General features: G+C 38.3%; 1 protein-coding gene across 1 annotated transcript in view; it reads left to right on the forward strand.

Moving 5' to 3' along the window:
- SLC25A17 (solute carrier family 25 member 17) overlaps nt 1-16386 on the forward strand; it is a 50154-nt gene that overhangs the window by 23540 nt on the left and 10228 nt on the right. The window contains exons 2-4 of the mRNA XM_058568301.1: nt 1172-1232; nt 3817-3883; nt 5284-5435. Of these exons, the coding sequence (XP_058424284.1) occupies nt 1172-1232; nt 3817-3883; nt 5284-5435 (280 nt within the window). The remainder of the gene's footprint in view (nt 1-1171; nt 1233-3816; nt 3884-5283; nt 5436-16386) is intronic.

Below are 16386 nucleotides of genomic sequence, written 5' to 3' on the forward strand. Positions count from 1 at the left end.
ACCCAACTGGAGATTTCATGTGTATAATTTCATCCCTAACTATATGCTTGTGGTTTTTACCTGTCATAGGGTCTTTTTTTTTTTTTTAAGATTTTTTTTTTTTTTTTTGTGAGGAATATCAGCCCTGAGCTAACATCTATGCCAATCTTCCTCTTTTTGCTGAGGAAAGCTGGCCCTGAGCTAACATCCGTGCCCATCTTCCTCCACTTTATGTGGGACGTGGCCACAGCATGGGCTAACAAGCGGTGAGTCGGTGGGGGGCCGGGATCCGAACCTGGGCCGCCAGCAGCAGAGTGCACACACTTAACCGCTATGCCACGGGGCTGGCCCCAGATTTTTTTATTTATTTATTTTTCCCCCCCAAAGCCCCAGTAGATAGTCATATGTCATAGCTGCACATCCTTCTAGTTGCTGTATGTGGGACGCGGCCTCAGCATGGCTGGAGAAGCAGTGCATCAGTGTGCGCCCGGGATCCGAACCCTGGCCACCAGCAGCGGAGCGCGCGCACTTAAGCGCTAAGCCACGGGGCCAGCCCATGTCATAGGGTCTTATGAATGGAAAGACAGATTGTTGGCTTCTTTTTTTTTTTTCCCCCTGATAAGTTTTGTCATTGTGTTACCTTGGATGAATTATTTATAGAATTTTTAGCAAAGAGATTGTCCCTATTTTATTTAAAACACAAGCAAACAAAACTAAAGAACAATATGATTCTTAAAGCTCTTTTACTTTGTGGCGAATGTATTGATTAAACACAAAGAACAGAAGCATGTATCTATGGATTACTGGATTTTTTGGTTTCTAGGGTATCAGAGAGACAGCATAGGAGCAGTAACTGAGCTGTAAAAGGTTAAAAATCCATTTAACTGCTATCTTTGACTTGTCCTAGGTTGCAAACCCCTAAGTTTGTCATCTGCAGGGACCCACTACATTTTCTTTTTCAATATCAGAGAGCTAGAAAGAGATTTCTTCTGGAAAATGAAATACTTCTGTTTAAGTATGCAACTATAGAAGTTTGAACTATAATAATCACAGTAGATAAAAATATTGTATGTATTTGCTCACTGAAAATCTGATTTGACCCATTGTTAATACTGAACTTTTGTTCATTTAAAAGCTGTTGCTCATTATTTTTGTGATACTATAATGCCTAAAGGCTTTTCAAACTTTCCAGGGAAGCGTGACAGCAATGACAGTATTTTTTCCCTTGGATACAGCTCGACTTCGACTTCAGGGTGAGTATGTTTTGTAGTCATCATATTCCTGTTCATTTGATGTCAGGAAGCAAACGTATTTCTCTAGTAAGTTCTAAATGAACAAAAGGATATTCTGTTTCTTTAGAGATCAAATGTTGTCCACTTTCACTGACTTTAAATCCTGGTCATCATCGCTGTTTCCTAATTAACAGAGAAGCATTCATGGATGAGTCATAGCCTCAGCCATTTTCTAGTCCAAGAGAACCTGAGTGGGCTGACATTAGTAGTTTTGAATTATTGCAATTCTTTCTAATAAACAAAATGACTTTTTTAAGGTACAGCATAAAGACTTTTTGCTGGGAGTAGATTTTCTCGAAAGAGAAGAGGAAACATAGTGGAGCCAAGTACCCACTGTCATTGTCAACCTCGGCATGTAGTCCTAGTTTGTGTCTTTCTCCTTATAGGACTGTGCAGCTCTCTATAACTCCTGTTTGTTTTTTCCTCAGTATTTTTCAACTTGGAATTCTAAACCTATGCCAGAACTTACATGAAGAGATGAGTAAGATTAGCTTTGAATAAACTAATTCCTATGTTAAAACCCTTGATGACTATTATTTTTAATTAATTTTAGAGTTTTTTGGATAGATAATAATTTCATATGACCTCAAACCCAAAATATGTAAAAAGATACACAGTACAGTGAAGAATCTCACTCAGTTTGCCCCATTCCCCCTTTCTCTCCCCTGCAGATGGTATCTTTATTAGTCTCTTGAATAGCCTTGCAGAGTTTCTTTATGGAATAACAAGCATATAAAAACATATATTCTTAATTTTCTACCTTTCTTACACAAAAAGCATACTTTTCACACTGTTCTATATCTTGCATTTTTCACTTAACACCATATTTTGAATGTTTTCCAAATCGCTGCATTGGAAGCTTCTTCATCCTTTCTTCTAGCTGTAGAGTGTTCCATGGTGTCGATACACCATAACCTGTTTACCCTTCCCCTATTATAGATTCTTGGGTTATTTCTTCTCTCATGTAGAATAGACTTGTTCATATACTACTTTGTTTCTGTAAGTTTTATAGGATAAATTCCCGGAAGTGGGATTGCTGAATCAAAGGGTAAATGTGCAATTTTGAGAGTTACTGCCAGATTGCCTTCTATAGGGATTTCCTAATTTGCCATCCCCTGAGCCATATAGGTACCAATTTTAATTCTTAGGAAATTGGTTTGTTTCCACATTTTTATGTTTTCAAAATATTCTTCAAATGTGGGTAAGAAATTGGAATTTAATTGAAGAGGGTTTTGTTTTCAGTGAAAATGCCAAGAAAAGCAGAATTCTCATCCTTCTGAGACCTTTTATTTTTTAGGTTAGGAAACAGAGCGCAAGGTTAAAACTTTGGAAATTCGGGTTTTAATCCTGGCTGTGCTGCCGACTACATGTGTCCTTCACAGCTTTTGTGTCTATAGCCTCTTCTCTAAAAGGGAGATGGTAATTTATTTCAGCAATGACTTGAAACGACTTCTGATGAAAGTGAAAGAAGAAAGTGCCAGAGCAGGACTGCATTTGAACATCAAGAAGACAAAAATCATGACTACAGAAGAACTACACAACTTTTAACATAGATAGTGAAGACATTGAAATTGTTAAAGGTTTTGTTTGCCTTGGTTCAGTCATCAATTTACGTGGAGACTGCAGCCCAGAAATCAAGAAAAGACTGAGACTTGGAAGGGCAGCAATGAAAGAATTAAGAAAGATCATAAGCTATAAGGAAGTGTCGTTAGAAACTAAGGCCAAGATTATCCACACCCTTGTATTCCCAATTACAATGTGCAGGTGTGAAAGCTGGACAGTGAAGAGGGCCGACAGGAAGAAAATTGATTCATTTGAAGTATGGTGTTGGAGGAGAGCTCTATGGATATCCTGGACTGCCAGAAAGATGAACAAGTGGGTCCTAGAGCAAATTAAGCCTGAGCTATCGCTGGAGGCAAAAATGATAAAACTGAGGGTATCCTACTTTGGACACATCATGAGAAGGCAGGATTCTTTGGAAAGACAGTAATGCTGGGAAAAGTAGAAGGCAGAAGAAAAGAGGAAGACCAAATAGGAGATGGATTGACTCCATAAAGGAAGCCATAGGCGTAAGTCTGCAGAAGCTCAGTAGGGCTTTGGGGACAGGACATTGTGGACATCGCTCATTCATAGGGTCGCCAGGAGTCGGAACCGACTTGACAGCCTGTATCAACAACAATTTATTTCCTCTCTACTTTATAAGATGTTAAGATAAAAATGAAAATATGTCAACTTAGGGAAAAAAACAAGAGAGCCTTATGAAATGTAAGGAATAAATTTCTCCTCTCATCTTTCACTTTGGAAATTAGGTATTGAAATAAAATGCTTTATGGTTCATGAATAACAGATGAAAACCGAGGAATCTACAGTTGGAAATTTAGAGCATGACACAGGAGGATCATTGAGTTCTGAGGCAAAGTAGGGAGCTCAAAGAATAGGGTGGGAGATTGCTCAGGTGAGGTAAATGGCATTTCAGTGAAACTTTCTATTGTTGAAAATAATTCTCAAAGGATTTAGTTTAAACGTATGCTATTTCATCTTATAGTTGATGAGAAAAGAAAGTCTAAAACTACACACATGGTGCTCCTGGAGATCATTAAAGAAGAAGGCCTGTGAGTATTACCTTGTTCATCTTTGTTAGACAAAGCTGCTCGTTAGGAGTTTCATAGGCCTCTAACACACCCACACTCACTTTCTGTCATTCTCATAGCCTCATAGTGTTGTGAATTTGTAATTGCCTGACTTAAGTAAGTACATAGTTGTTTCATTTTGTTAAAGTTCTGTGGTTGGCCATTTTGATCCTTGATTATAGAGTCTTCCATGAAACCAGTGCTTTGTTTTATGTACAGTAAACTGAGGAAGATAGTAGTTGTTTATTAGTTCATCCCTATCAGATGCATTCAGACAGATTATTTACTTCTTTTTTTTTTTTTTACTTTTCATTTGGAAATAATTTCAAATTTATGAAAAGGTGCAAAACTAAAAATAGTACAAATACCAGTGTATGCTTTACCCAGATTCACCTATTGTTAACACTTTTTCCCATTTGTTTTACCATTTGTGTTCATGCTCTCTCCCTCCCTCCGCCCTTCTCTCTGTTACACACACCACACACAAATTTTTTCAGAATTATTTGAGAATAAGTTACATACCAAACATCAAAGCCCCCTACTTCTATGATACTGACATTTTTTAAAGAATATAGTCCCCCTCTCCCCTTTTTTAAAATAAGATGTTTCTCATTTTATGTTTGCCTCATGTTTCTTCATGATTAGATTGAGGCTATGCATTCTTGGCCAGAATAATGCATAGATGATATTGTGCCCTTCTCAGGGTATCACATCTGGAGTCACATGTTGTCCACCTGCCCTTCATTGGTTAATTATTTTTTAGATTCAAGTTAGCCACTGAATAATTTTGTTTCTCCTCTCTTGCAACTATAAGCAGTCTATAAGGAGATATTTTATTTAGTATCAGTATGAACTTAGAAATTTCTGTTTTTTCAGTGGTTTACAATTGATTACTATACTTTATTATTTTGGTGCTCAAGTTGTCCAGGTTTGGCCAATGTGAACCTCTTTAGTCTGGTTCCTGTGCCCTTATAACATGCCCCTGTCACTTTTTTTTTCTTTTGCACTATTTTCTATATTTACTTCATTTTAAATATTTAAATGTTCCTGCCCTGTAATAAAATATGAATGATGCTATATTAACAGCCATGAGGAAATTGTCTCTAATTTTATGTAATAATTTACTAAAGAAAATCAAGGGGGAGAATCAGTTAATCAGTCATTGAATGTGTGTTGTTTCTTTGGTCTCATTAATTCTAGAAAAGATTTCTTGGTTTGGGCATCCTTCAGAATGTAAGATAAGTGTACAGTTTGGAGCACATTGTAGTGTGGGAGTGGACTTTGAGAATATGTGAATGATGATCACCCTTTCTTAGGACTTTGCCCATTTCTAGTGGCTTTTGTCCAGCATCTTTACTTTGCCTATTGTGTTTTTCCTTTAGCCTGGCACCATATCGAGGGTGGTTTCCAGTTATCTCCAGTCTCTGCTGCTCCAATTTTGTCTATTTCTACACTTTTAATAGCCTCAAAGCAGTCTGGGTCAAAGGTCAACATTCTACTACTGGAAAAGATCTGGTAATTGGATTTGTTGCAGGTAACAAAGTTTTCTGAGTATAGAAGGGTTTATATTTATTTGCACAAAGTAATTCTACAAAGAAAGTAATTAGTTTTCTGACTTGGCTGTGTGTGTGTGTGTGTGTGTGTGTGTGTGTGTGTGTGTTAAAACGCATAACATGAAATTTACCATCTTAATTAAGTGTACACTTCAGTAGTAAGTTCATTCACATTGTTGTGAAACAGATCTCCAGAACATTTTCATCTTACAAATGTGAAACTCTATACCCATAAAACAACAACTCCCCTCTCTCACCTTCCACTAGCTCCTGGTAACCACAGTTCTACTTTCTGTTTCTATGAATTTGACTACTTTAGATGCCTCATATAAGTGGACTCATACAGTATTTGCCTCTTTGTGACTGGCTTATTTCACTCAGCATAATGTCCTCAAGGTTCATTCATGTTGTAGGATGTTAACAGGATTTCCTTCCTTTTTAAGGCTGAATAGTATTCCATTGTATGTATATACCACATTTGTTTATGCATTCATCTATTGATGGACATTTGGGTTATTTCCACTTCTTGGCTACTGTGAATAGTTGCTGCTATGAATGTAGGTTGTGCAGATATCTCTTTGAGTCCCTACTTTCGATTCTTTTGGATATATACCCAGAAGTGAGATTGTTGGATCATATGGTAGTTCTTTTTTTTAATTTTGTGAGGAACCTCTATACTGTTTTCCACAGTGGTTGTGCCATTTTATGATCCCACCAGCAGTGCACAGGGGTTACAATTTCTCCACATCCTCGCCAACACTTTTTATTTTCAGTTTTTTTAATAGTAGCCATCCTAGTGAGTGTGAGGTGATATTTCATTGTGGTTTTTTTTGTGTGTGTGTATGTGAGGAAAATTGGCCCTGAGCTAACATCTACCAATCCTCCTCTTTTTGCTGAGGAAGAATGGCCGTGGGCTAACATCCACGCCCATCTTCCTCTACTTTATATGGCACGCCGCCACAGCCTGGCTTGCCAAGCGCTGTGTCAGTGCGCGCCCGGGATCTGAACTGGCAAACCCCGGGCCGCCACAGCGGAGCACGCACACTTAACCACTTGCGCCACCGGGCCACCCCTCATTGTGGTTTTTGATTTGCATTTCTCTAATGATTAGCGATACTGAATATCTTTTTGTATACTTGTTGGCCATTTGTATATCATCTTTGGAGAAATGTCTATTCAAGTCCTTTGCCCATTTTTTAAAAATTATTTTATTGAGATCATATTGGCTTATAACATTGTGTAAATGTCAGGTGTACATTATTATATTTCAGTTTCTGTATAGACTGCATCATGTTCACCACCATCTTTGCCCATTTTTTAACCCAGTTATATGATTTTTTGTTGTTAAGCTGTAGGTATTCTTTATATATTCTGAATATTAGCCTCTTGTCAGATGTATGATTTGCAAGTATTTTCTCCATTGTATAGGTTGCCTTTCACTCTATTGATTATGTCCTTTGATGCTCAAAAATATCCACCTTTGTGGAAGATCAGTTGACCATCTACACGAAAGTTTATTTCTGAGCTGACTTGGCTTTTTTTTGTTTGTTTTTTTTTGTGAGGAAGACTGGCTCTGAGGTAACATCCATTGCCACTCCTCCTCTTTTTGCTGAGGAAGATTAGCTCTGAGCTAACATCTGTGCCCATCTTCCTCTATTTTGTATATGAGATGCCGCCACTGCATGGCCACTGATGAGTGGTGCATCGGTCCGCGCCCGGGATCCAAACCTGTAAACCTCAGGCCGCTGAAGGGGAGCACGCAAACTTAACCACTGTGCCAACCAGGCCGGCCCCAACTTGGCTTATTTTTATCTTTTTAATCGAGAGAGGATCAGTTATCCCTGTTTAGCAGCCTGTACCCAGAATTTATGGAAGTTAAGATCTCTTTTTTAAAAAATGAGCATTACAATACCTTCCCTGCTTACTTTTCATGATTTTTTTTGACTGAGGTTCACATGAGATGTTTAACATGAACAGGCTGGCTACATAATTCGCATAATTTCTAGTACAAATTGAAAATGTAGGACTACTTGTTCACAATTCATTAAGCATTTCAAGATAGCTGACACCAAAGCATTAAACCAAGCACAAGACGGGTTGCACACCCGTGAAGCACGCCCTGAGTATGAAAGCGTTTAGTCAGAGATGACAAAGATAGTTTAGTGCACAGCCCAGTACAGTTGGTATCACAATAGTTGTTAGTGCTTTAGGGGTTCATAGGAGGAAGAGAGGTCACTTTTAGCTGGGAGGTATCTGCTTATAGAAAGCAGTGGCTCTTGAGCTGGGCCTTAGCAGGATTAGTAATATCTGTAGATGAGTGGCAATGGTTTCCCAATGGAGGGAATGGTAGAGAATTGAGAAAATGCAGGGCCATATTTAGAACAGTTAGTTAAACTTATTTAGTGAGTGAAGTGACTATAGGAACATGAGCAATAAGATTAGAGAGGTGAGTAGGAGCCAGATTTTAGAAGGATCATTGTCATCTGAGACTTAAGAAGCGCTGGGGAGCCATTGTGAATATTTGATTACTGTCTGTCTCTACTTAGTGAATGTAAGCTCCATAAGAGCGGTGTCCTTCATATATATGTATATGTTCATATGAATGATATATGTATGAACATGAATTGTTACATGAATTGTAATTATATGTAAGATATGTATACATTATGTATGATATCTGCTCTTATGATACCTGCTCTTATGGACTACAATCGTGTGCTGTATAACAGTGTTTCAGTCAACAAAGGACCACATACATGGTGATGGTCCCATAAGGTTAGTACCCTATAGCCTAGGTGTGTAGTAGGCTATACCATCTAGGTTTGTGTAGGTACACTCTATGATGTTTGCACAGTGATGAAATCGCTTAACCATGATCTCTCAGAACGTATCCCTGTTGTTAAGCGACACATGACTGTATATATATATATATATACACCCTTCCCCTCACTTGCTATATTCCCAGAGAATAATTCTTAGCATGTAGTAGATGCTTAGTAAATATTTGCTGAATGAACAAAATATTTGTTGAATTAGGGTTTTATTAAAGAGACAGAAAGAAAGTAGATCTATTTCGTATGATTTTTTGTGTTCATCCATTTTAGTCTCTAACTAAATTTATTTTTTCTTTTTTTTCCCCAAAGCCCCAGTAGATAGTTGTATGTCATAGTTGCACATCTTTCTAGTTGCTGTATGTGGGATGTGGCCTCAGCATGGCTGGAGAAGCGGTGCGTCGGTGCACGCCCGGGATCCAAACCCAGGCCGCCAGTAGCAGAACGCGCGCACTTAACCACTAAGCCACGGGGCCAGCCCAGGGAGAGTGCCTTTTTTTTGTTTGTTTCTTTTGTTTTTTTGTGAGGAGATCAGCCCTGTGCTAACATCTGCCAATCCTCCTCTTTTTTTTTTCCTGAGGAAGGCTGGCCCTGGGCTAACATCCGTGCCCATCTTCCTCCATTTTATATGGGACGCCACCACAGCATGGCTTGCCAAGCGGTGCGCTCGGGATCCGAACCGGCGAACCCCAGGCCGCGGCATCGGAGCGCACACACTTAACCGCTTGCGCCACCAGGCCGGCCCCTGTAACTAAATTGATTTAAATGTTGCACGTTTAGTGTTAGTATTTTGTGGAACCACTTTTTGATATATTCTTTGAAAAATTACTAATTTGGGAGCCACACATTTGAATAATGTAAATGTCCATTTGAAATTAAAGTTATTTGATTGAAAAACAGTTACATGCCAGGAGTATTCATGGCCCCAAAGTTCTCCTCCTCATCTGTATGAGACCACTGCTGTTTTTTAGTTTGGTCTTTGAGCCTGTTACCTGCTTAATACTCTCATTTTAGTCTTAGGTTGATTTTGATCTAATTAACTTTCACTTGGACCAGCTTTCTTTTTCTTTTTTAACTGAGATATAATTGACATATAACATTATCTTAGTTTCAGGTATACAACATAATTCAATATTTGTATATACTGCAAAATGATCACCACAATAATTCTAATTAACATCCATTACCTCACAATAGTTAACAATTTTTTTTCTTGAGGTGAGAACTTTTAAGATTTACTCTCTCAGCAACTTTCGGATATACGGTACAGTATTATTAACTATAGTCACCATGCTGTACATTACATCCCAATGACTTATTTATTTTATAACTGGAAGTTTGTACCTTTTGACCACCTTCACCCCTCGACTCTTCACCAGACCAACTTTCACGTAAAGAGTATAACGCACAGGATTTCATTCTCTGAGGAAAGGGATGAATAGTTGTAGATAAGTAACTCAGGATAGAAATCTGAGAGTCATCACAGAGGGTGCTCTCTCACCCTCTACATCTGCTTGGTTATCAAGGACCATCAGTCTGTCTCCTAAATATCTCTTGAATTCATTCCCTCTTCTCCATATCCATAGCCATTTCCCAAAATCAAGTGCCATCATCTCTCACCTGGACCATTGCTCTATTCTCATCTCCTTGCCTCTGAGGTCTTCCTCACTAACCCACTTTGCATAGTCCTGCCCGAGTAGCCTTTCTAGAAGAGTAGTTTTCGGTGTCATAACTCAAAGAACTCAGGTTTGATATTTGTTCACTTGGAAAAAAATCAGAATAGATCCAAAGTTATCCTGTACAGAAGGAACCTTTTTTACATAATTGCAGCAAAAGGCAATCTAGTATGATCTTTTATACTTGGGGTTAAGTATTTGTAGTACCTTGATTTTAATACATTTTACCTTACTATAGTTTAATATGTATTTACATTTAAAAGGTTATGATTCACTGTCAGGGACTAACTCATATAACTTTCCATGAAACTACTAATTCATGAAATATAGGCTGAAATCTTTTCCTTTTTATTGTCCAAAGCTGTTTATTTGCTGTATATGACATCCCATTATCCACCAGGTACACACCACCCCTTGTTCATCTCTCTCACTGTGCTCTGCTCGTTTCCTTTCTGACTTACACAGTGTATAGTTACAGTAGATTCCCCCATAACTAACACAGCTAGACTGGTATAGTAGGGCAGTTAGTTTTAAAAAGTCAGTTGACAGAGAGAATATCATAAATAGCCTACTTACCTTAGGTATTTTAACTTAAGATGTATGAATATATACTTCTTCAATTTTTTGATGTTTGGCCAAGGCATATCTTTTCACTGATGAGAGTTTGTGGTTTTTTCCTTACATAACCCATACCTGTAATGCTTTCCTACTGTAACTGATACAACTGACATAAGTAGATTTGAGAAAAGACGTAATAAGCTCTTGGTAAGGGTGAAACCCAGTGGGATGAAAGTAGACAAGCATGGGCATACCAGAGAGTAGCCTACTAGCCACAGGTATTTGGTGTGCCATGAGCATCTGTCAGTATATCTTATAAAGGGAAAGAGGAACATGGGTGTGTCTAGTGAGTCCATTATGTGGAGGTGGTTAAAAGAGATCCCACTGTAATAATATCATTCTAATTCACTTACATTCTGAAATGTTTTCTTGAATGTGTGAGAAAAGGGTGGAATTACAGTTGACATGCAGGGAGAGCAGATGGGTCTGTGTCAGTTGTGAACATCATCTGTTACATATCTTGTCAGAGATGGTTGAGAACTGCTGTTCTGAAACCCAAATCTAATTAGGTTATCCCCAGCTTCAAACCCGTCAATGGCTGCCGCTCACATATAGGGCAAAGTCAGGGAACCCTCAGCATACGAGGCCCCCACCGTATACAGGATAAGAGCCTAACATACAAGATCCGCCTTGATACTCCTTACCTCTCTAGCTTGATCTTTACTGTTCCCATCCTCTCATGCCAAACTGTAATTCCTTGAATGTACCAAGACATTTGGTAACTCCATTCCTCTACAGCTACTGTTGTCTGTCTGAAACATTCTTATTGCATATTTCATTGGCTGTCTGAAACAGTCTTACTGCTTTTTTCCTCTTATTAACTCCTATTCATCCTTTTATTCTCAGCTCAAGCTACCTCCTCTTCAGGAAGCCTTCCCTGTTTCCCATACCCACCACCCCAGGTTTTGTTGTGAATTAGGTGCCCATCCTCTGTGCTCCAACATAGTATATACCTCTATCAGTGCTTACTCTCCTGCATAATAATAGTCTGCATATTTGTCTTTATCTTCTACCAGACAGTGAACTCCTTAAAGGCAGAGATTACATTTTATCTCTGCATCCCCAGTGTTTTACACAGTGCCTGGTACATAGAAAGTGCTGATTAAATATTGAACAAATGGGGGCCGGCCCCGTGGCATAGTGGTTAAGATCCCGGGCGTGCACCGATGCACCACTTGTCAGGCCATGCTGTGGCAGCGTCCCATATAAAGTGGAGGAAGATGGGCACGGATGTTAGCCCAGGGCCAGTCTTCCTCAGCAAAAAGAGGAGGATTGGCACGGATGTTAGCTTGGGGCTGATCTTCCTCACAAAAAAAAAATAAAAAATAAACATGTTAAAAAAATAAATACATACATAAATATTGAACAAATGAATTAAATTTAAAGGACTGCTCCTCCTATAATCTCCATCTTACTAAGTGGCAACTCTAGTCTTCTAGTTGCCCTACCAAAAATCCTGAATTGACCCTCTCTGTCTCTGACCCTGCCTCCAATCTATGAGCACATCCTATTGCCTCTTTCTTCATATGGTATCCGGAATTCAACCACTTGTCTGCATTACCACCCAAGTCCAAATCACCATCAAATCTTGCCTGGATTATCTTCTGAGCCTCCTAACTGATGTCCTGCTTCCTCCTTTGTCCCCTTCAATCTGTGTTCTTGTTAAAACATAAGTGAGATCATATTATTTCTCTGTTCAAAGCCCTCCAGTTGCTTCCCATCTCATTCAGAGTGAAAGCTCGAGTTCTCACCTTGTCCTACAAAGGCCTGTATGACCTCGCCCTCCTATTCTTCTCTTCAGTTACACCACTGCCGTCACACTGGCCTCTTCTTCCGGAACACTCCTGGCATACCTCTGCCTCAGGGTCTGTACCTGCTGTTCCCTCTGCCTGGTAACTGCATGGTTCACTCCGTCACCTCCTTTAAGGTCTTTCCCTAAATGGCCACAATATCTAAAATAGTACCCCCTTCTACTCCCAATACTCTGTCTCCTCTGCTTAAATTTTCTCCTTAACTCTTATCCTCTAACATACTAAGTATTTTACTTATTTACTTTGTCTTACACCATTAGAGTGTAAGCTTCCTGAGGACAGGGATTTTCATTTTTATTTACTGCTGTATCGTCAGCACCTGGAACGGGGCTTATCACATACTAGACACAGTATATATTTGATGAGCAGACCATGGACAAATGACTTGTGGAAGAGGGACTATACTTGTTCTATATTACCCAAAGGAATTGGGCCAGGATCACAGTATATTTACTTATCCTAAAATACACATAAAGTCATTTCAGAATTGCTAATATATACCTCAGGTAAAAAACATCTACCAGCTGGGGCCGGCTTGGTGGCGTAGTGGTTAAGTTCGCGTGCTCTGCTTCGGCGGCTCAGGATTCACAAGTTCAGATCCTGGACACGGACCTACGCACTACTTATCAAGCCATGCCATGGCAGGCATCCCACGTATAAAGTAGAGGAAGATGGGCATGGATGTTAGCCCAGGGTCAGTCTTCCTCAGCAAAAAAAGAGGAGGAGTGGCAACAGATGTTAGCTCAGGGCTAATCTTCCTTACCAAAACAAAACAAAAAAAAACAAACATCTACTAGCTAATTTCATATATTTTTCCAGTGGCTTTAGAAGGTAAAGTTAATATCAATAAAAATAAAATTTCTAACAGCTCTTGGAAAAAATAGGCCATTGGAGTGAGAGTGAATTTCTGTCTTTTGAGATTTTCAAAAATAAAGTGAATAATAACTTAGTGATTGGGTTAGATCAGTGGTTCTCAACTGAGGCTGATTTTGACCCACAGGGAATGTATGGTAATATCTGGAGATAGTTTTGGTTGTCACAGCTGGGAGGTGCTACTAGCATATACTGGGTAGAGACCAGGGATACTGCTGAACATCCAGCACAATAGCACCCCCTCCTGCTCCACCCCAAACAGAAGTATCCAGCCCAAAATGTCAGTAGTGTCACAGTTGAGAGACTCTTGGTCAAATGAATTTTACCATCCTTTATAGTTTTGAGATTTTCTGATTATGGGTCCTCTCTTTTCTGAGGGTAGGAAATCCCTTGGAAGTTACTTTTGTGAGTTTTAAACTTCTACTCATAACATGTTTTTATATCTTAGTATCTACACATTCTTACAATAATTAGCTTTTATAATAATTAGCTTTTTCTCTTCCTGCTATCAGCCTTGTCATTGTATTATCTCTGTTGAAATAAGTTTCATTATCTCCAAGGAGAACTAAGAGCAGCATTATTGTTATTCAGGTTCTGCTTGAAACTTAGAAATTTATTATTATTTATTGTATTTTCACAGAAAAAAGCACAAATAGCTTAATACCTTGTGGAAGAATTTAGAAACAGAATCTTACAGATAACTTAAGAAGATACTTGCCATTTTTATGAAATTGGGATTTTTTACCAGTAACTCTTTTTGAATGCCAATGGTGTTATTATTGTGACAGTTCAAATTAATTTACTGCCCTTAGGCCTTAAATCTGGTAAGGCAGATTTGTTCCTGTTGTGTATCAAGTTGCATTCCTTCATAGGGAGCCAAATGGTTAGTTTTGTGGCCTTGATCTGCCTTTTTCTTGTATCAGTGGTTGTTGCACATATTTCCCAGAAGTGCATACCCGGTTAGCATACTACAACTCACTACTGATAAAACTATTTGTTTTCAGGATTTCAAAAGTAAATAGCTATGTTCCAATTCTTCTTTGAATTAGTGAATAATTTTAGTGAGTGTGTTCAGTAACTGTTCTTCATCTCTTAATTTTGGTTCTGTTTTCTTGTAAATGATTTTTTACAAAAGAAGAAAAGATAAAGAAAATAGAATTATTCAAATTGGAAGAAAAACAATTTCCTGTCCTTAAGTAGATAAAGTATTAGTATTCCCATCTTAGAGCCAAAGTAACAGCCACAGCTTGGAACTGGCAGAAGAATTTTCTACACAGGCTCATAAATAAGCAGACAGCTTTCTTTATCCTTCAGCCATATCCGTCGTGCGTTAGTAAGATTTCGAAATCGCTCATCATGACCGTTTATAGCTTGTTTTTCCTCTGTGGAATGTTTTCCTTTGCTTACTTATATAGGTTACAAGTTCTTAGTAAAGTTTTGGATCCTCAAGTATTTTGAGTGTCTTTTCCCAGAACTCATAAAATTATAGTGGTTAAAAAATACCTCTCTATCTATTTTGGCTTAGAGGATGAACAAAGTACTTAAACTTCTCAAATAAAAAGCTTTGAAATACGAAATGTTTTTACAAGGACTTTATACCCTGTTCTTTAAATTATGTAGTACATTTTTGTACTTGAGATTGTCCTGAGAGTCTTCTCAGTCTTTCAGCTCATGTTAATAATGGGGATTATGAAAACAGAATTTTAAATAATGGTTAAATCTTAATCTTGGCTGCATTACCTCTGAAATGTTTTGTGTGTGCCTACCTCTTAAATAGAACATGAAGGGAATTTCAGTTTCTAAAGGATTTATTTAATGTTCAGTCTGTTTCATTTGTTTAGAAAGGTATATACACTGTGCCTGTCTACAGTATCCACAGAAGCTTGTGATCTCTGGTTCTAAGCTCTCTTCTTTTCTTTATCTTAAAAAAAAAATGCAGTGGACTGCTCAGTAGCACTTTCTAGTCTGATTTTTCTGGCTGTTGATTTTTCTAAGTGATGTATACCTTGCATTAAAATGGGAATAAAGTCTAGGCAAATGGGCTTGTATTGATATTATTCTATCTTGGCCTCTTGGGCACTGGCACTTTTTAAACATGGGACTAGCAAGAGTCTCTAGGTAAGACTTTATCAGATTATGGTCAATGCCTAAGTGACATTGTATGAATATATTCAGTCATAACTAAAGATGACTTCTTGGTATTATATGACTCTATAAAAATATAACAAATACAGCTCATAAAATTAGTTGATAATGTCTTTTATTTTGAGAAATGTTTTGTCATTGATGTTCCTAAGAGAGGCATAGCAAAGTATCTTACTTTTGCAACTGTGCAACAAATGAAAAAATAGAACTTTAATCTCTTGGCTATTTTACCAAGCTTATCCTTGGCTAGACTGTGTTTTCTGTATAGTATGTTTTAAGGTACCTTAAATCGAGACATTCTTCCTCCTTCTGTGTTTAAATGACTTTTAGAAAAGATTTCTCTTCCTTAGGATTGTGCCTCTTGGTTCTTCAGAGCATGGCTAGAGCCAGGTACTTTGATGTGTGGTGGTTTGCTGAGTTTGTTCATTGGTTCGTTTGTTCAATATTTATTTAACAAATATTTATAAGGTATACCCTGTGTGTCAGGCACTTTGTTACAACTCTGTCTGGTTTTTTGTTTGTTTGTTTGTTTTAATCATTTCAGGACTGATGAGGAATATTTTAATATCTCAAGATGGTGTTAAATTGGGATCATGTGTTTTCAAAAGAGAAGCACCTGGCTCATTGTATTGCTCCACTCTAAGGCAGCCTTGGGGGACCAAGACCCCCGTCCTTAAGCGTGTAAGGATCATGATGCTTGTGAAGCTGTTTCAGGTGTTTTGTGACAGTTCGTAACTACCGCTTGCTGCCTGCCTGTCCTAATTCCCTAAGTGATGAGGAACTCTTCTACGAGCCTCTAGTCCCTGTGGAAGCACTTTCAAATATCACAACTGTCTCCCACCTATCACCCATTGTACCAGATCCATACTCACTTAAAACCATGTGAGCTATTTATATGAGAGTTGTAAATTGTGTGTTTTATCTGATACTGTCATGGACTTAGCATGTGATCAGTAAGCCACTTCCCCTCTCTTAAAG

This window comes from Diceros bicornis, chromosome 25 (genome assembly GCF_020826845.1).
Source record: "Diceros bicornis minor isolate mBicDic1 chromosome 25, mDicBic1.mat.cur, whole genome shotgun sequence".
In the NCBI taxonomy this organism is placed as follows: domain Eukaryota; kingdom Metazoa; phylum Chordata; class Mammalia; order Perissodactyla; family Rhinocerotidae; genus Diceros; species Diceros bicornis.